The sequence below is a fragment of the Sebastes fasciatus genome, chromosome 10 (assembly GCF_043250625.1).
Source record: "Sebastes fasciatus isolate fSebFas1 chromosome 10, fSebFas1.pri, whole genome shotgun sequence".
NCBI classification, from domain to species: Eukaryota; Metazoa; Chordata; class Actinopteri; order Perciformes; family Sebastidae; genus Sebastes; species Sebastes fasciatus.
In genome coordinates this window covers 14,226,993-14,243,056 of record NC_133804.1, presented here as the reverse complement: position 1 = coordinate 14,243,056, position 16,064 = coordinate 14,226,993, and the positions used below count along the sequence as shown (strand labels likewise).

The 16,064-nt window shown below is 41.4% G+C and overlaps 2 protein-coding genes across 3 annotated transcripts; one reads left to right on the top strand and one right to left on the bottom strand.

Annotated features, from left to right (window-relative positions):
* Positions 1-899: 899 nt before the first annotated feature.
* On the bottom strand, positions 900-6,419 carry pcdh20l (protocadherin 20-like). The gene is made up of 2 exons (XM_074648324.1): positions 5,676-6,419; positions 900-5,128 (listed from the first exon to the last, which is right to left on the bottom strand). Exons 1-2 carry the CDS (start codon positions 5,817-5,819, stop codon positions 2,606-2,608), a joined length of 2,667 nt encoding a protein of 888 aa, XP_074504425.1. The 5' UTR covers positions 5,820-6,419; the 3' UTR covers positions 900-2,605.
* Positions 6,420-8,055: 1,636 nt separating this feature from the next.
* LOC141775203 (regulator of cell cycle RGCC) lies at positions 8,056-15,597 on the top strand. Of its 2 annotated transcripts, none has more exons than XM_074648333.1 (5): positions 8,056-8,161; positions 12,286-12,450; positions 13,080-13,160; positions 13,823-13,885; positions 14,474-15,597. In XM_074648333.1, the coding sequence occupies exons 2-5, from the start codon at positions 12,288-12,290 to the stop codon at positions 14,479-14,481; spliced, it is 315 nt and encodes a 104-aa protein (XP_074504434.1). In that variant the 5' UTR covers positions 8,056-8,161; positions 12,286-12,287; the 3' UTR covers positions 14,482-15,597. The 2 variants fall into 2 exon arrangements, with proteins under 2 accessions (XP_074504434.1, XP_074504433.1); XM_074648332.1 differs by lacking the exon at positions 8,056-8,161 and adding an exon at positions 10,805-10,954.
* The last annotated feature ends 467 nt before the right edge of the window (positions 15,598-16,064 follow it).

The following is a 16,064-nucleotide window of genomic DNA, read 5'->3' as shown; positions in this document are numbered from 1 at the left end:
CACATTTATTATTATTTTTATTTAAATGTCTTTATTTATTTATTTATTTTTCTTTATTTTATTTTAATTCTTTGGATTGTTTAAGTATGTGTCCTCCCTTTTTCTCTGAATTCAATTGAAATTATAGTTTAACATGAAGTCTTGTTTTGTGTTTTCTCTCTCCCCACTTGTTTTAAGTTGTGAAACAGCTGTAAAATGAAAATACAGTGGGAAAGAATGCGATGATGACTGTATACGTTGCTGAAACTGCAATAAAAACTAAGTTTAAAAAACCCCCAAAAAACACTTTTCCTTTTCTGTGGGTTGGCCATCCCAACTCTAGAGCATTCAGTTATTGGTTCTCCAAGGCCTTTTGTTTTAAACGCGTCATATTCAGCCTGATAAATAAAACCAAAAAGGATCAGATGGTCCAGTGAAGGTGATCTGTCTGACACCATCAATATGAGCCAGTCAGGTGATGCTCTCCAGACTAAGAAAATTGTCAGATGCTATATGTTTGACTGCCGTGTTTGAGATACAGTACTGGACATGAAAGATCCCAGCTGGCAAAACTGATATGTGCTTTATCATCTATCTCTTTAAATGGGTCTATTCAGTGTGGAATGTTTCCTTTTTTTAAAAAGCTTAAAGTGGGCTTCACAGACCATTTATATGTGGATTACTCAAATCAGACGGTGCCTTTTTAAGCCGGTATAGTTGAGGGGCTATATCTCAGCATCACTACAGCGAGTTTCTTTGATAAGAAAAACACCACTGCTATTTTAATTAGACTGGATTGTTATGTCATTTGTGATCAGAAAACCCCTGAAGTGTATCTCAGAAATAACCCACTGGGTGTTTGGGTATGTGCCAGCTGGTTTCTTTGTCCACGTCAAGCTCATGCAACCCCATAACCCAATATCAAATGTTCAGCTTTTGTAACAAAATTTTTTGATTAAGATGAGATGTGCTGTGAGCGGAGCACAGCAGCATGCAAGCGGGGAGGCATCACTGATCTCAGGTGACCTGACTGTGGCGGAGTGAGAGACTGTCCTCTGATTCATCTACACACCCTCTGGCAAAATACCAGAAATAAAGAGTCAGATTTTGCTTCACCTGCGTCCAGCAGATGGCAGGCTTTCTCCTGCACAGTAGCGGGCATATGAGGAGTTTTAGCCCTCAATTGTGTTTTGAGAAAAGTCAGTTTTGTCAAAAAGCATATTTAAACATGATGCTCAAAAAATCCAGTCTGTCAAGATGTTAGATTTTCAACCACGTCACAAATGCCTCTTTTGAACCACAATAGCTTTAATATTAATTTGTACATGTTTTAGTCTAATGGAATCTGTAATCCCTTATGTTAAAATGCTTCTTTAATTTGTGATGTTCTGTTATGTGGCCCTTCCTCTAAATTAATGTAGTTGGTGTCACAGTACAACCCTGTTAGATTATTTCTTTCTGAGCTGCTTGCTCAGAACTCCTCAGAGAACCACCAGTCATGTTATACAAGCCTTGTTCTCCTCTAACTAGGTTGTTGTACATTGTGTTTTACAGGCGGCTCTGACTCGTGGCTTTCCTCCTTTTCCTCTAACACAGGTGTATCTTGAAAGCATCGCTCAATAGTTTATGATACCGTGAAGATAAAACAACATTTTCTTGTGTATAAAAGCTAAAACAATTAGCCTGCCCTCTTTGTGCAACTGTGTGTTCACAGATTTGTAAACACATTTTACCCTGACTCATTCATACTTTATGCATCACTTAACCTGGTTTTGATATCTCAATTCTTCCCCAGCATGCAAATGCCTTTTGTAAAGATTTCTTTGAACACAGTGGGATTTCACTCCAAACATCTGCCATCAAAACAACAAGCCTTGTTGGGTTACTGGGTGCAGTACAGTATTTTTTTTGTTATGCCTTTTTGGGTGCGATCCAGCACTGTGGGTGAGAAGGGGGGCTATCGGGTAACAGGTGTGAGGCGGTGACTTGAGATGGAGGTGTGCCTTCCTTTCGCCGCCTCTCACCTGTCCACGGTGGCGCTCCGCCTCTTGTGGTCGTCTCAGAGCTGCTTCTTGAGAGACTTTCATCACCTCCCCACCGGAGGAACATTAAACCCTTTTGTGCATCTAAATACTTTAGACTCCCCCGTCACTCTGAGTCGGAAATCTGAGAAAGACCTAATCAACTTAGCGCACCATTACCTCAGTCTTCGTCTCACTGCAGGGGTCATGGAGAATAATCCCTAACGATAATGACTTGTATTTTTACTTGCTGTGATATGCTCCATCTTATGACAGGGCTAACACTGTACACATCACCTGTGTCAAATTATAGCGTTGTACATTTTTCTACAAGTTTCTGCTGGTAACTTAAAATACTTCACTTATCAGATCACCATTTAATATGCTCTCCTGGCAGCTTATCAGAAAATGGATCGACTTTATTTCCACTGAAAGTTGCAGTTTTACAATGTTTGAATACACTGTGTATCGGAGTATTTCAACGAATTTGATCATCAAAATGCAAGAAGCCTTTGACAAATATTCAGAATGTATTTAAATCGCAGGCTGATTTCATCCTTGACAAAGTGTGAGTGAGGATTACACACACTGCTTGCTTTATTCTGTTAGTCGTCGGAGTAATATTTGTCTTTGAGCCTGAGTGGAATCTCATTCTCCTCGATGTGCCCCCTCCTGTTCTGCAGACTTCTCCTTTTCTGTTTCAGGTATAAAACAGCTGTCGCCACGAGCAAACATGTAGATACCAGCATCATAGCCAGGCCTACTAGCAGTGTCAACCGAGCAGATCTGGTGTCCTCCACCTCACAGATGGGGGCCTTTGAGGGGGTTCGAACCAAGTCGGATGTCCCTGTCCAGGTGGGCGCCCTGTCTAAGTGGCAGGGCCCCACGCTCTCGTTGACCAACAGATTGACCCAGACGGTGGTATAAAGTGGAGCTGGTTTCCCTCCATCTCTGACCACAATGAACAAGTGATGCATTCCCAGGTCTTTCCGTAGAAGTTGCTGTGCTACGGTGATGTTCCCCGACCTTGAATCCACCTGGAAGGGGCTGCTGTTTTGCTCTGGCGCCACAACAGTGTATGTTATCTCCGAATTCAGCCCAGAGTCCTCGTCGATGGCGTAAATCTTTGTCACTATGGTTCCCGCAATAGTCGCGGGAGAGACGGTCTGGCACGAGGAGTTGCTGCTGGGAAGGATCACTTTTGGCCGGTTGTCATTGATGTCCTCCACAAAGATGGTCACCCTGGCAGTGGAAGTCAAAGCGACCGGGCGGCCGTGATCGCTGGCCAGCAGATAGAGTTCATAGCGGTCGTCTGTCTCGCGGTCCAAGTTGGTGGTGGTGCGCAGCGTCCCCTGGGTGTTGTCCACAACAAAAGGTCCACTGCTGTTTACAACGTGCAGCTCTGTGTTCCCATTCTCTCCTTCGTCTGGGTCTGTCACCCCAACCCTCCCCACCTGGGCGAACAGCGGTACATTCTCAGGGATAAAAAAGATGAAGTGAGCGGTTAGAAAAACAGGTGCATTGTCATTCTGGTCCAGAACACGGATGGATACTGTGGCCACCGACTCCAAGGGAGGAGAGCCGCTATCTCGTGCAAACACAGTGAGTTCGTGTACCTCCTGCTGTTCCCTATCCAGACCGGCTGACACAGACAGTTGACCTGTCACGGGGTCAATATTAAAGATGGTAGATGTGTGTTCGCCCAGCCTGTAGGTCACCCTGCCGTTGTATCCACTGTCTGCGTCTGACGCTGAGACCCGCAGCAGTAACATCCCTGGCTGGTTGTTTTCCTCCACCTCCAGCTGGTAGTGAGAATGGAGGAAATGTGGAGCATTGTCATTGACATCTGCCACCAGCACCCTGATCATCCGTCTGTAAGGAGTAATCACAGATCCTTCAGCTGATCTCCCATGCACTACCACAGAAATATGATGTTCGCTTTTCATCTCGTAGTCTAGGGGCTTTGATGTGGAAAGCAGATATTTGCCATTCTGTGGGCTCAAAGTGAAAAGCACCCCGCTCTCAATGGCAAGAGATGAGCCTTTAAAGCCGCTGTCACCCTCAAGCTCTAAAACAGCTAAGACGGTGGGGGGCTGGTTCTCTGGTAACACCATAGTCTGGTTTTGATGCTCCGCTATGAACCCGATCTTGATCGTCAGCTCTTGGTTCGCCTTGGGGAGCACGGATACGGTTACCTGAGTGTCTGCTGGGGGGCAGTGATGGCCGCTAGCTAACACTTTCAGCAGCAGCTCCTCGGAGTTGTCACTTTGGAGGTCCCGTGTTAGTCTGATGTACCCAGTGAGGCTGTCGAGGCTAAAGAGCTTCTTGGCCCGCTCTGAGACTTTGGGACTGAGGGAGTATACGATGGCAGCATTCGGGCCTGAATCTGGGTCTGTGGCTCTGACCTGAGCAACCAGCATGTTCTTCGGGGAGTCTCCGGGGATGGTGACACTGCGGGTGCTGTCAGAGCTAAAGCTTGGACAGTTGTCATTAACATCTGTCACCGTGACTATTAAAGTTGCTGTAGCACTTAAAGGGTTTGAGCCACAGTCGGTGGCCACCAGCGCCATCTGATACAGGTCCCGAGTCTCTCTATCCAGAGCTGTTTGCACAACCAGCATAACGACAGGCCCATTTTCTTCCACTTTTAACCCGAAAACTCCATCAGAATTTTCTAAGTGGTAATGCAGCCTGCCGTTATGTCCGGCATCTCCGTCCTGAGCCTGGTCATCCAGTAAGAAACTGGTCCCCACAGTCACGTCCTCAGACACCTTCAGATGTATTTCACTGTTTTCAAAATGAGGAGCATTGTCATTGATGTCCTCTATGATCACAGGAAACTGTATAAGGTCTCCTGAGGGCCCCACCACAGCATTGTGTAAAATAATGCATTCCTTAGCTTTTGTCTCCTCGGGGCAGAGGGCCTCGCGATCCATCTTTTGCTCAGTGGTGTAGAAATTCCCCGTGTCTTTGTCCATCCGCAGATACTCCTGGGTCAGGAGCTGGTACGGAGGTGGAAAGTGTTTACTAAGTGATCCTGCCAGAATACCAGGCTCCTGTTCCTCCGGGATGGAAAACCAGGCAGAATCACATCTGATCTGCTGCAGATGGACCACAACCAGCAGGTTCTGACGGGGAAAAGAAACAAACCGTGAGCTGTAATTTCTTTGTTTTTAAAAGAACCAGTGTTTTCTGATTTAGGGTTATGATTTTGTCTTTTTATTACACTTGAAACTGACAGAGTGTAGAAGTTTTCCCTGGTGGTGATAAGGTTTAAACTTCATGCTTCAGTGAGCTCTTTTAAAAGCAGGCAACTGTACAATGAAGGTAATGTGATGCCCCTGACTTATCGCCAACCAGTTATTCTCACAAACAACACATGCAAATAGCAAAGCATGTGATCGGCTTTACAAAAATAGAAATAACATTTGCATATATTTTTGCATTTTCAGAAATATTTATTAGTTCTTTCTTATAATCTTTTAGAGGCTCTGAATGGGCATAACTTTCCTTATAACCGCAAAACTCATGAGTGCCTCTCCAGCTACTCATTACAAAACCACAAGCTAAAGAATCACTTTCCAGTTACACCCTTTTCTCTCAATCAGAAACACTGACACAGTAATTAGACACCATTAGAATGGATAATCCTGGCATTGTTTTTGACTCACTGACCTGCAGTAGTCCAGCCCAGTTCATATTATCAGGAGTCCCATGGCCCATCGCCCTCACACATGTTACCCGAGTTCCCCCGGCAGCGAGTGAGAGCTGAGGACAGAGGCAGCAACCTAAACCTGCACAGCTGAAGGCATAATTCATTACATGCCCCTCCTACAACACTTACCTAGCGTGTCAGACTGACACAGGAGAAGTCAGAGGAACAACAGGTTTACCTGCATGAGTTGAACGCCTGCTTTTGTAGCAACTCATGTGTTGCTAAAGAATAAAACAATGAGTAAGCATGGGGTTTATGTTTATATACACATCTTTTCTCTAAACTATACGGGACAGGATTAATGTGCTATTACCAAATATGCGTACATACCTGTTTTTATTAGCACACCTGCCACCTGTTTACTTCATAATGTTTTGACTGTCTCTGAATCATTTCTTCTCTCACATTTTGTTTGATGGGGCTTTTTTCTTGTGTCCAACTTTCCAGAAGCCTCTATAACACCTTGAGATCAAGTCTTTAAATAATGCCAACAGCAGTGTTAACAATGCTTAATGTTTCTTGCTGCTTTTACATTGGAACATTGATTTTAAATTATTAATGTCTTCTATAGGTCAACATCAGTAGTCAAAGGTAAATACGTAAGTAGCCCTACAATTTTGAAGTACATTTCAGAGGGTAATATTGTACTTTTTATTGTGCTACATTTGTCTGATGGCTTAAGTTCCTAGTTAATTTGTAGGTTTAGATTTTAAAAAAAAACAGTTAACATAACTACCCACGGTGTCGGGGGAAAGAGTTAATAGTACACGCACAATTTATTTTTAGGGCTTTAGTTTTCCAGATAAGTATTTTTTCATAATTTTGATGATGATGGTCATAACAAATACTTTATACAGCAAAATGAAATTGACCAATATATTGACTCAGCCCATAGGTGAAAAAGTGCAGAATAAAACCACTCTGGAGATAGTGTTGGGGGTGGGTGAGCTTCATTAAACCCTATGGAGCTCAGTGTATAAATGTAAGGACTGAGGCCCCATCAGAGCTGAAGTGGACCAGGAAGAGAACTGAGTCCTCTTTCAAATGAACTGACAATGTGAACGCAAACAGAACTGAGTTCCTTTTCTGTCGGTCCACTTTTTGGTCCACTTCAAGAGGACTGAGTTTGGTTTGTTTAAAAAGGACTATATGTGAAAACACCATAAGTGTGAATGACGTAAATGGTGATATGTAGTGTAAAGCACTTTGAATGGACGGAAGACTAGAAAGGGGCTGTATAAATGCAAGTCCATTTACCATTTAACCCCTGTTCTGTCTGTAACCCATGTCATTATAGCATTGTGATTACTGGAATAGTCTGGACCATATTACATGACAACAGGCCATGTTGGTAGACATAAATAATAAGTGAAGGTATTCAAGCTATGCCAGCTGTGAGCAATTTATGCATATTGGAGAGGTTTGAGTGCCAAAACTATCAAAACAAAGTCATATCCACTCCTCTCCACTTCTACCACCGGTGGGACAACATATTTAGTTTCTGATTATTTATAGATTAATGGCTGATTGATTGGATTATTCCACAACTGTATCTGGCAGGAATATTGTTGGAAATGACTGGTGTGTGTGTTTTTCTTCTTGAGGCACTTCATTGGCTACAACTATAGCCAGCATATGTTATTTAAAAAAATATATTTTTTAAAGTGATACATTTGGCCACAAAGTCTGACTATTATTCCTAGAATTGTAGGCAGATGTCGAAATATAAATTCTATAAATGTGTATTATTGTTGTATGGTTTTTATTTCAAAGTTCAGTCATGTTGCCAGTTAAGACAGGTGTTTTTATTTGTCACACACTTTTAGATGCGCGGCCTCAATGGATGACATCTGGGAAGAAGAGGAACGTTACACAGACCAACTGAGAGAATATCTTAACCGTGCTGAAGCTCTGAGTTAGCATATGTTTTTCTAATTACCAGCTGCGTTCTGTTAAATGTTGTTGAATATTGAAAGCATATAGCTTCGTTATGATCTTCTTGGAAATTCATGAAATTATAGAATATGGTCTGTAATAGATATGGACATTCAGACATCATTCAGTGTGATTTACACTTCCCAAGAATATCATTATCTCTGATCACTTTAAAATACCTGAAGCTGACATTACAGCCCATTAAAGGAGCTCATTTGTCTTCTTTGTAGATTTTCAAGGTGTTGGAGGAGGAGCAGCAGACTGGATAGAGACAGGGACATCAGGGTGAGTAGAGGTGGACCTGAAAAACTTCACGGCTGTACACGGCTGAAAACGGCAATGGTCAATGATATGATTATTATATTTGAATGGTTGTGTGTCTGTGATGTGTTTTCTTTTTTGCATCTCCGTCCTCCAAATGCAGGCAGAAAAGCTGGCGAGCCAAAGGGAGGCTCGTCAGAAGCAGCTCAGTCGCCTCAGAGATGAGATCTAAGACGAGCAGAGGATGCAGGTACAGTATGTCAAAAAAGTGATAGTATTGCATGTTAAAAAAAGTCATATTCGGCAATCCTAAACATTTATACAATATGGATAAACACATCAGATAACATTCAGCCAACAAATTGCTGTGTTGTGCGAAGTAATTCTTAAACAACATAGGACTATTTCTTAATCTTCTCACTGTCGGCAAGAGTCAAAATGGCGCCGTGTGTTTACTTCCTGTATTTTCTGAGTGTGCGCATGCTCTATAGGTGAAACTATATGCCTCCTGCTGTCCGAAGTCAATATCCATAGTAAGACTGCTGCAGTGGAAATATCAATCACACTTTTGTTTCCAGGGTACATTTATATGTAGCCTAGGTATAGTCCAGGGGTCAGCAACCTTTACTATCAAAAGATCCATTTTAAGCAACAAAAAAAAAGAAAATCTGTCAGGAGCCGCAAAACATTTGATCATTGTGATGAAGGTAACACAGTTTTATAGTCTAAGTATATAGTATATAAGTATAATGCAGTGAGGGCCCAAGTGTAAATGTACTACGGAGTATTAGGGCCACATTGAGGGAAAAACCATGAGATTTCCAGAAAAAAGTCGTAATATTACGAGAATAAAATCATAAGTTTACGAAAAAAAGTCATAACTTTACGAGAATTTTTTTTGTAAGATAACGAGAAGAAAATCATAAATTAACGAGAAAAAAGTCATATTACGTGAATAAAGTCATAAGTTTACGAAAAAAAAGTCATAATATAACGAGAATAAAGTCAGAAATTTACGAGATTAAAAGAAAATAACATAAAATTACTACTTTATAATATTATGACTTTATTCTCATAATAATATGACTTTATTCTCGAAATCTCAGATTTATTTATTTTTCCTCAATGTGGCCCTAATACTCTGTCGTACCATAGACCTACAACAATGATAAATAAAAATAAAAATGTAAACAAAAAATAGTTATTAATTTCCACTAATTTATTTTTATAAATCCACAGTGAGCCACTGGAGAGGAGCTAAAGAGCTGCATGTTGCAGACTCCTGGTATAGTCAGTAGCTTCCAGTGCTTCCAATAGTCACTATGGTTACTGCTACGTTGTCGACTTTTAGCTGACATGCGCTGTAGGCATCGACTTAACGCACAAACCAACAATGTCCAGACATTTACCTTTGCTGCCTCATTTATACAACATTTCCTGCATTGAGGTAACAGTATCAATGACGGGTAGGTAGCTTATTAACCCGATTTAAGTTCACAACTACCCTACCGACGCCATGCGCCATGGCCACGGTCTCCCGGCATGCAACGTGTGTGGCCGCATGACTCTTCTTGTATAAATGCAGTCCCATTATAAGTGACTGCCACCTAGTGCACAAAACAGGTATTACACCAGACAGGCAAACAAATTAATAAATGGCTCTTGTAGGCTTTTATACTACCTCGTTACAAACCTAGTCAAGAACTAAGAAACAAATTCACCCAATGAAAACTATTTTATTTTACTTATCTTTCTTTTTTTTTATTCTTTATTGCAATAGTACAACGAAGTATTAGGTCCAAATTGAGGGGGAAAAAAATCTGAGATTTCGAGAATAAAGTCATAATACAAGTACAACAAAACAATTCAATATTATCAGTAACACAACAAGACATCTCTGGACATTGCCAGAACAGGTGCAGCATTGTTTCTTCTGGACCCAATGAAAACTATGTAGTTAAGTATACAATATCACGGATTATTAGAATAAATGTTAGCATGATACGAGCTGACTGCAGTTGATCCTCATCAGAGTTTTTATTCTTTAATAAAGCTTCCCTCAAACTCAGAATGACTCTTTAAAGGTCCCATATTGTAAAAAGTGAGATTTTCATGTCTTTTTATAATATAAAGCATGTTTAAGTGCTATACAAATACTGTTAAACTATAAAAACGATCAATATACGGAGAAACACACACAGCCCGTATTCAGAAATTGTGCGTTTGAAACAAGCCATCAGGATTTCTGTCCATTTGTGATGTCATAAATATACGATATTCAGACCATTACACGGTTTTAAACGTAAACATTCTAAATGTGTTCAAGTTTATTTCCTGTTGCAGTGTATGTAAATAATATCAGCTGACAGAAAGTAAACATGGACCCAAACTGTTGCCTAGCAACGCAATTCCGTTGCAATTCAGTTGAAATGCACTAAAACGGAGCGTTTCAGACAGACGGTAAATACAGGTATATTCAGGCTGACAGTATGAGGAAAATAAAGTTATTTTTTTAACATTAAATCATGTTAACATGTTCTAGTAGAAACACAAAATACAAGTATGAACCTGAAAAGGAGCATAATATGGGACCTTTAATGTAAAATCCTATTGTAGCAGCTCCTTGTGCCAAAACATGATAAATCTATTATGAACACTAAAAGGAGCACATTCACTTTTAAAGTATACTCACAGTTTCTTTCTTAATTTCAAAGCATGGAAAAAAAAAACCATAAGCCTCGACCTGAGTTATGTAACGGCTTATTCCGTCTGTCTCATTTGCGTATGGTTTCCCTTTTAACTTTCCGCCCACTGTTTCCAGTCACAGCAGACCTCTTGAGGTTTGTCTGCGACCTGATTGGCTGCTCGGGTCCGCTAGCTGAGCGCGCCCGCCCGCCCGCGCGCGTGTGTGTGGAGGTCTTTATAATAAAACTACAGTCTTCAGCGTGTCAGCTTCTTTAAAGCAGCTTTTGAACCCAGACGCACAAGCAGCCCGGTGGTGTTTAATTTCACTGCTCCAGCATGACCTCAGACATTACCACAGGTGAGTCTAACGACTACTTGAGCCATTAGTTTTTAAGTGGGGATACAGTGATGGTGATCATGGGCCTGTAACAAACAGCTAACGACTGTATAATGCTTTCACAGAGGCTGTAAACTGTATTTTAACCTCTTTAAATTACACACTTGCCTAATCTTTTTTTATGTATCACATCATGTTGATACAAATTAAAGTTACACTGAGAGAGTTAACAGCTTTGTAAATCATAGCCTGCTATGTTTTATTTTTTTTAGATAGATAGATAGATAGATAGATAGATAGATAGATAGATAGATAGATAGTAACTTTATTGATCCCGAGGGAAATTCAAGTTTCCAGCATCACAGTTCCATAGTGCAAAACATGTTAGTAAAAAGGCAGTAAAAAAGTTAGTAGTGCAAAGTACAAAGTACAAAAAATATACCAGATATAGAAATACAAGGAGATGAAGAAGAAAACTGTTAAAAGTGAATATAGTGCAGAGTAACAGCTGTTATACACGACTATTAAAAAAGTGAATATAGTGCAGAAGAGACTGTTAAAAGTGGGTATAGTGCATTATTAAAAATTACACCTATTCTACATATTTGTTGATATATTTTGAGCAGGCTACATGGCACAATTCTGTTATTTTTTCATTTTTACATATTAAAAAACTTCTGTCATCGCTCATATTTTACCAAACATTGCAATTTTTTCAATATGCATGTGCTTTTATTTTTTTTCTTGCTGCAACCTACTACCATTTGCTACTACTGTTGCTTTCTCTACCCCACAGGGGACTGTTAAAAATTTATCATATTCATAAAATGGTGGGTAAAACCGAGGCTTGGTCATCCGTTATTTAATGACTGCGCATTTACTCAAGAAATGGCCAAAAGTGTTGTTTTATTGCAGCCCAAAGCATAGAACTTCGATTTAAAATGTAATATTTATGTATCACAGTTAGCAGACCAGGTGTTTTACAGGCTGTTAGGTGTTTTATATGCCTTATGGGCTGTTAGGTTTATTTGAACACATCAACTTATCTGATACAACCCACTGACACAAAATCCAACTGCAGGTTTTAGTTTCTAGCTTTTATTTAATTCAGTTGTAACCCTGAAGATATGTGTGTAAGGAGTTATTTCTCATATTGAAAAACATCCAACATCTAAAAGATTTTTCTTTGTTTTATTTTTTAAGAAATATAAAAAAAGACATGTGTAAATGTCATTTTGTTCAGTACTTCTACTATTTTTGCTTTCTGGAAAAAAAACTTGAGGTGATCTTAACATTTTCTTTCAGTGGAGTAATGTGGTTTCTCTCCAAAATTGCTGTCACATTTTCCGCAGACATGGAGCTGGAGCTGGGCGAGTTGCTGCAGGAGTTCCAGGACGTGGTGGAGGAGCTGAAGGCCCCGTCTCAAAGCAGACCTCACGCTTACCAGCACGTCCTGCGGGAGGCCAAAGGTCGCACACGGTTGGGGGACGACAGCGGGGTCGAGGACTCGGATTACAGTGAGTGACAACATCACCACACTAAAACAATTTTGCTGCGATTAAAGTAATTTTTGCTTATCGCGCAAAGTGTGGACGTTACTTAGTGCCTCATTTGTTTGTGAGTGAGGGTGTATGGAGCCCCCATGGGTGCATGCTGAGCCCCCTTTATCAGCCCAAACAACTACAGCTTGACACTTTTAATTTGCATGAAATTAGTGTTACAAGAGGACACATCCCTGTATACACTTCTATTAAAGTGGCTGTTTTGCTCATGACAATAGCTGTGTACCAGAATGAACCGCAATTACAGATAATCCATCTTCTGTAATTGTCTGGTGTTTTTGTTGTTGTTGTTGTTGTTGCTGCTGCCGTTTGTCGACGGTTATGAGATAAAAGAAGAAAGTGTGTTTCCCTGCTCCCATGCGTCGTCATTATTGAAGTATTTTGGCCCCCTAACGTTTCAAAAGCTGACACTCGGGAGTGAACACACGTTTACCTTCGTTTTTACTGCATGTTATTACCATTATGTGCAGCTCCGGCATTGTGTTAAAGTTGTTGTCATAGTTGTTGTTCATTTGCATGGGCTGGCCTTAGTGCTTGTCTTCTGTTTATCATCTCCGCTCACCCTCTCTTCTCCCTCCCTCCAGGCAGCGAAGCTTCTTTGGGAAACAGTTTGAACACCAGCGAGGAGGAGCTCCACACAGCAGGCATAACGCTGGCACCGAAAGGTATACTAGAGGCTCCCATCAGCCTATCTCCATCCAGATAGCAGTCGTTCTTACAGTGATCACTATCACGTCTACTCTGATCACTATCACAGCCACACAAAAACCCTCCACATTAGGCTGGGAGCTCTTTTGTTTTTACACAACAAAGCCCCTGCCGCTGCGACTGTGACATCTCGGCTCCCCCTTCATTCTCCTGCAGGGGTTGTTTGTGCTGTTATGTAGCGGCAAGACTGGCTCAGGTGTGTGTAAATGAAGAGCTGTTGCATTTCTGTTGTTGCATGCAGATGCACAGACGACTACTGTTAAATCTCAATGGATAAAAACAAGATGGTGCCATTCACATTCACACCGTCTGTGTTCACGCAGAATACCTGAAAATATTTACAACAGAGATCCTGGTAGGATCCGTCAAGCTGTCTGGGTTTTACGGCGCTTTAAATCAGCTTTATATCACAGAAAAGAAGCTGGAAATGTGTTTTATTTTTAGAAAGCCAGTTTTTTTTTTTTTAGAAAAGCAGTTTGGCTCATATGTAATTCTGTGATTTAGATTAGTATTCAGGCTTCTGGTCCAAAGGAAATACCATTGAACTGAGCCGCACTTCTCCACAAAAATGTTCCATTGCTTTTCTCAAATTCCTTTTCTTTCTGTCCTCTTCCTGCAGCCAAGCTGGGAGACACAAGGGAACTTGAGAGTTTTATCGACATGTTGGACCGGGAACTTGCAGGTGTGTATTTAAGAGAATTACACCCCCCTATTACTCAATCTTTTCTTTATTCCTTTTGCACTTAAGCTGACAAGCCAGCAGGCTGCGGTGTGTGGTGGTGGCAGAGACCCAGATAGAGAGCATGTTTTGTTACACATTGAAAAACAGAGTGCGTAGCAGTAGCCACCTTGTTTCCACCGTGTACTACTACCCACCCCCCACCTCCCCCGCCGTTTATCTCTGAGCACCTCTTGTGTGTAAATGCCATGTCTGGGGACTCAGGTGGACTATCTACACAACCTTTAGTGATAATAGCATACTTGACTACATGAGTTTCGCTATCAGCACTAAAGCAGTGGTGTTCCAGAGGCCTGTGAACACATGTGTGCACGCACACAAACCACAAAGAACAAAACATACATCCTGCTATCAGTGGTGTTGACGCGGAGAGAATTAATGTTACAAATGAATCGTAGCTCCCCTGTATCTTCACAAGGCCCACCTATTAGTCAGTGCATGTGTGTGTGTGTTGATATGCCTGTGTGCTTTTTCTCTTATTCTGGCTGCTGAGCTTTTGTACTTTTCTCTTCCCCCCCCTGTCTTTTGCAGAGATGTGAACAGAGAGTGAGAAAGCGAGCCACATAGAGGGGGGGGGAAACAGGCCGGGGGCGACGTGGCTGGCTACTGCCGAGCAGACAGGCAGATCTACGCCAGAGCAGATCTGACGGAGCAAGCGCTCCCCTGGCTGCTCCAGGGGAAAAGGTTAACATCAGAAATTAAAAGGGCACTCCATTCCAAAATGCAAGAACACCCTCAGACCCCTGGCGACGCCACGTCCAGCCGGCAAAGACGACGTCCCCCCGCAGCATCAGATCCGAGATGTGTGACATATTCCCGAAACTTGACAAAGCGCCCATCTGCCCGGGTGTACGAGGAAACGCCGCTCAGAGTATAGAAAGCGAATCCGTGCCATATTTAAAATTCCCATAAGTGCTATGCCAGTAAAGCCTTAAAGCTGCAGTGGGTAGAAATGGAGCAAATATGATTTGAAAAAGTGATTTTCATAAAACGGTCACTATATCCTGACAGTAGAGCATGAGACAGGTAATCTGAACAAAAAAATGTGCCTCTGTGTCCTCTGGTGCTCCTAACGGCGTCCTAGGAGTCCTGCTCCTAGACTGCCCTCTCTGAGCAGCTGTCAATCACTTGCAAACTCCAATTAAACGGTCAAACTAGGCAGCGCTGATCAATTATGAATCAATATTCTGTTACTGTAATGCCTATTTCTTGCCTCAAATGTTTTCAATAACATCTTGTATTGTACTTTTGTGCTGTAAAATGAGAAACAGCTGCCTCCGTTGAATGAACAGCCAATAGGAACGCTCTCTCTCTCTGAAATGACCTGTGATTGGCCAAGTCTAGTTATCTCTCAGAACACTTGAATTACAAAATGCTGAAAGGTTATTGTGGAATTTTTGCCCAAAGATGCCAAAAACATTCTGCCTGCTGCAGGTTTAAATCCTGAGTGCCATATTTTATTTTAAAGGAGGCTGTTACAAATCACAGATGTCACTTTAGTTTTAAACTGATGTAAAGTCCAAAGGGCTCAGATCTGCTGTGTAATATCAAAAGTGTGGACATTTCCAGTGTACAGTTCTTGTTGATATTCTTTTTTATGTATGAATTTCTGTACAGATGAATGCGCATATAAATAAAGCTACATATTGATTGAACTTGGTATACTTTTCTTTCTTTTTTTTGTTGAAACTAAATTTAATCTTGTCCCAGATTCAGTGCAGAGACACCGCTGACCCCATCTGATTCAAAACACATACACAATGTTGAAAGCCTTTCACTTTTCTAAAAAATACTCTTGACAGTACTGAAAACAAATTGTATTCAATGTGCCAACACCTTCACTGTACCCTAAATTGACTGTTGCTACTGTCGCGCCACATGTCTCAGGAGCCCTTCACCCATTCTCCTTAGTTTGTACCGATGCTTCCTGTATGTCTGTTCTGATTATGCTTCGAGTTTCACTTCTGCCTCCATCAGGAAACCCACAAATTTAGCTCAGACACCATGTGAGGACGGCTTAAAGAGGAAGTGCGTCAGCTTGTGCAGTGAGAAACAATGCGCATTTAGACTTTGTGCTGTAATTCTTTTTGCGGGGGCTTCGACTCTGCTATTACCACAAATC

What these genes read in the sequence shown, in the direction of transcription:
- LOC141775203 (XM_074648332.1), top strand. Translation starts at nt 10,933, where the DNA reads ATGACCTCAGACATTACCACAG. An exon ending in GGTCGAGGACTCGGATTACA is followed by an intron (nt 12,451 to 13,079) that starts GTGAGTGACAAC and finishes CCCTCCCTCCAG; the next exon opens with GCAGCGAAGCTTCTTTGGGA. An exon ending in CATAACGCTGGCACCGAAAG is followed by an intron (nt 13,161 to 13,822) that starts GTATACTAGAGG and finishes CTCTTCCTGCAG; the next exon opens with CCAAGCTGGGAGACACAAGG.
- pcdh20l (XM_074648324.1), bottom strand. Translation starts at nt 5,819, where the DNA reads ATGAATTATGCCTTCAGCTGTGCAGGTTTAGGTTGCTGCCTCTGTCCT. An exon ending in ACTGGGCTGGACTACTGCAG is followed by an intron (nt 5,129 to 5,675) that starts GTCAGTGAGTCA and finishes TTTCCCCGTCAG; the next exon opens with AACCTGCTGGTTGTGGTCCA.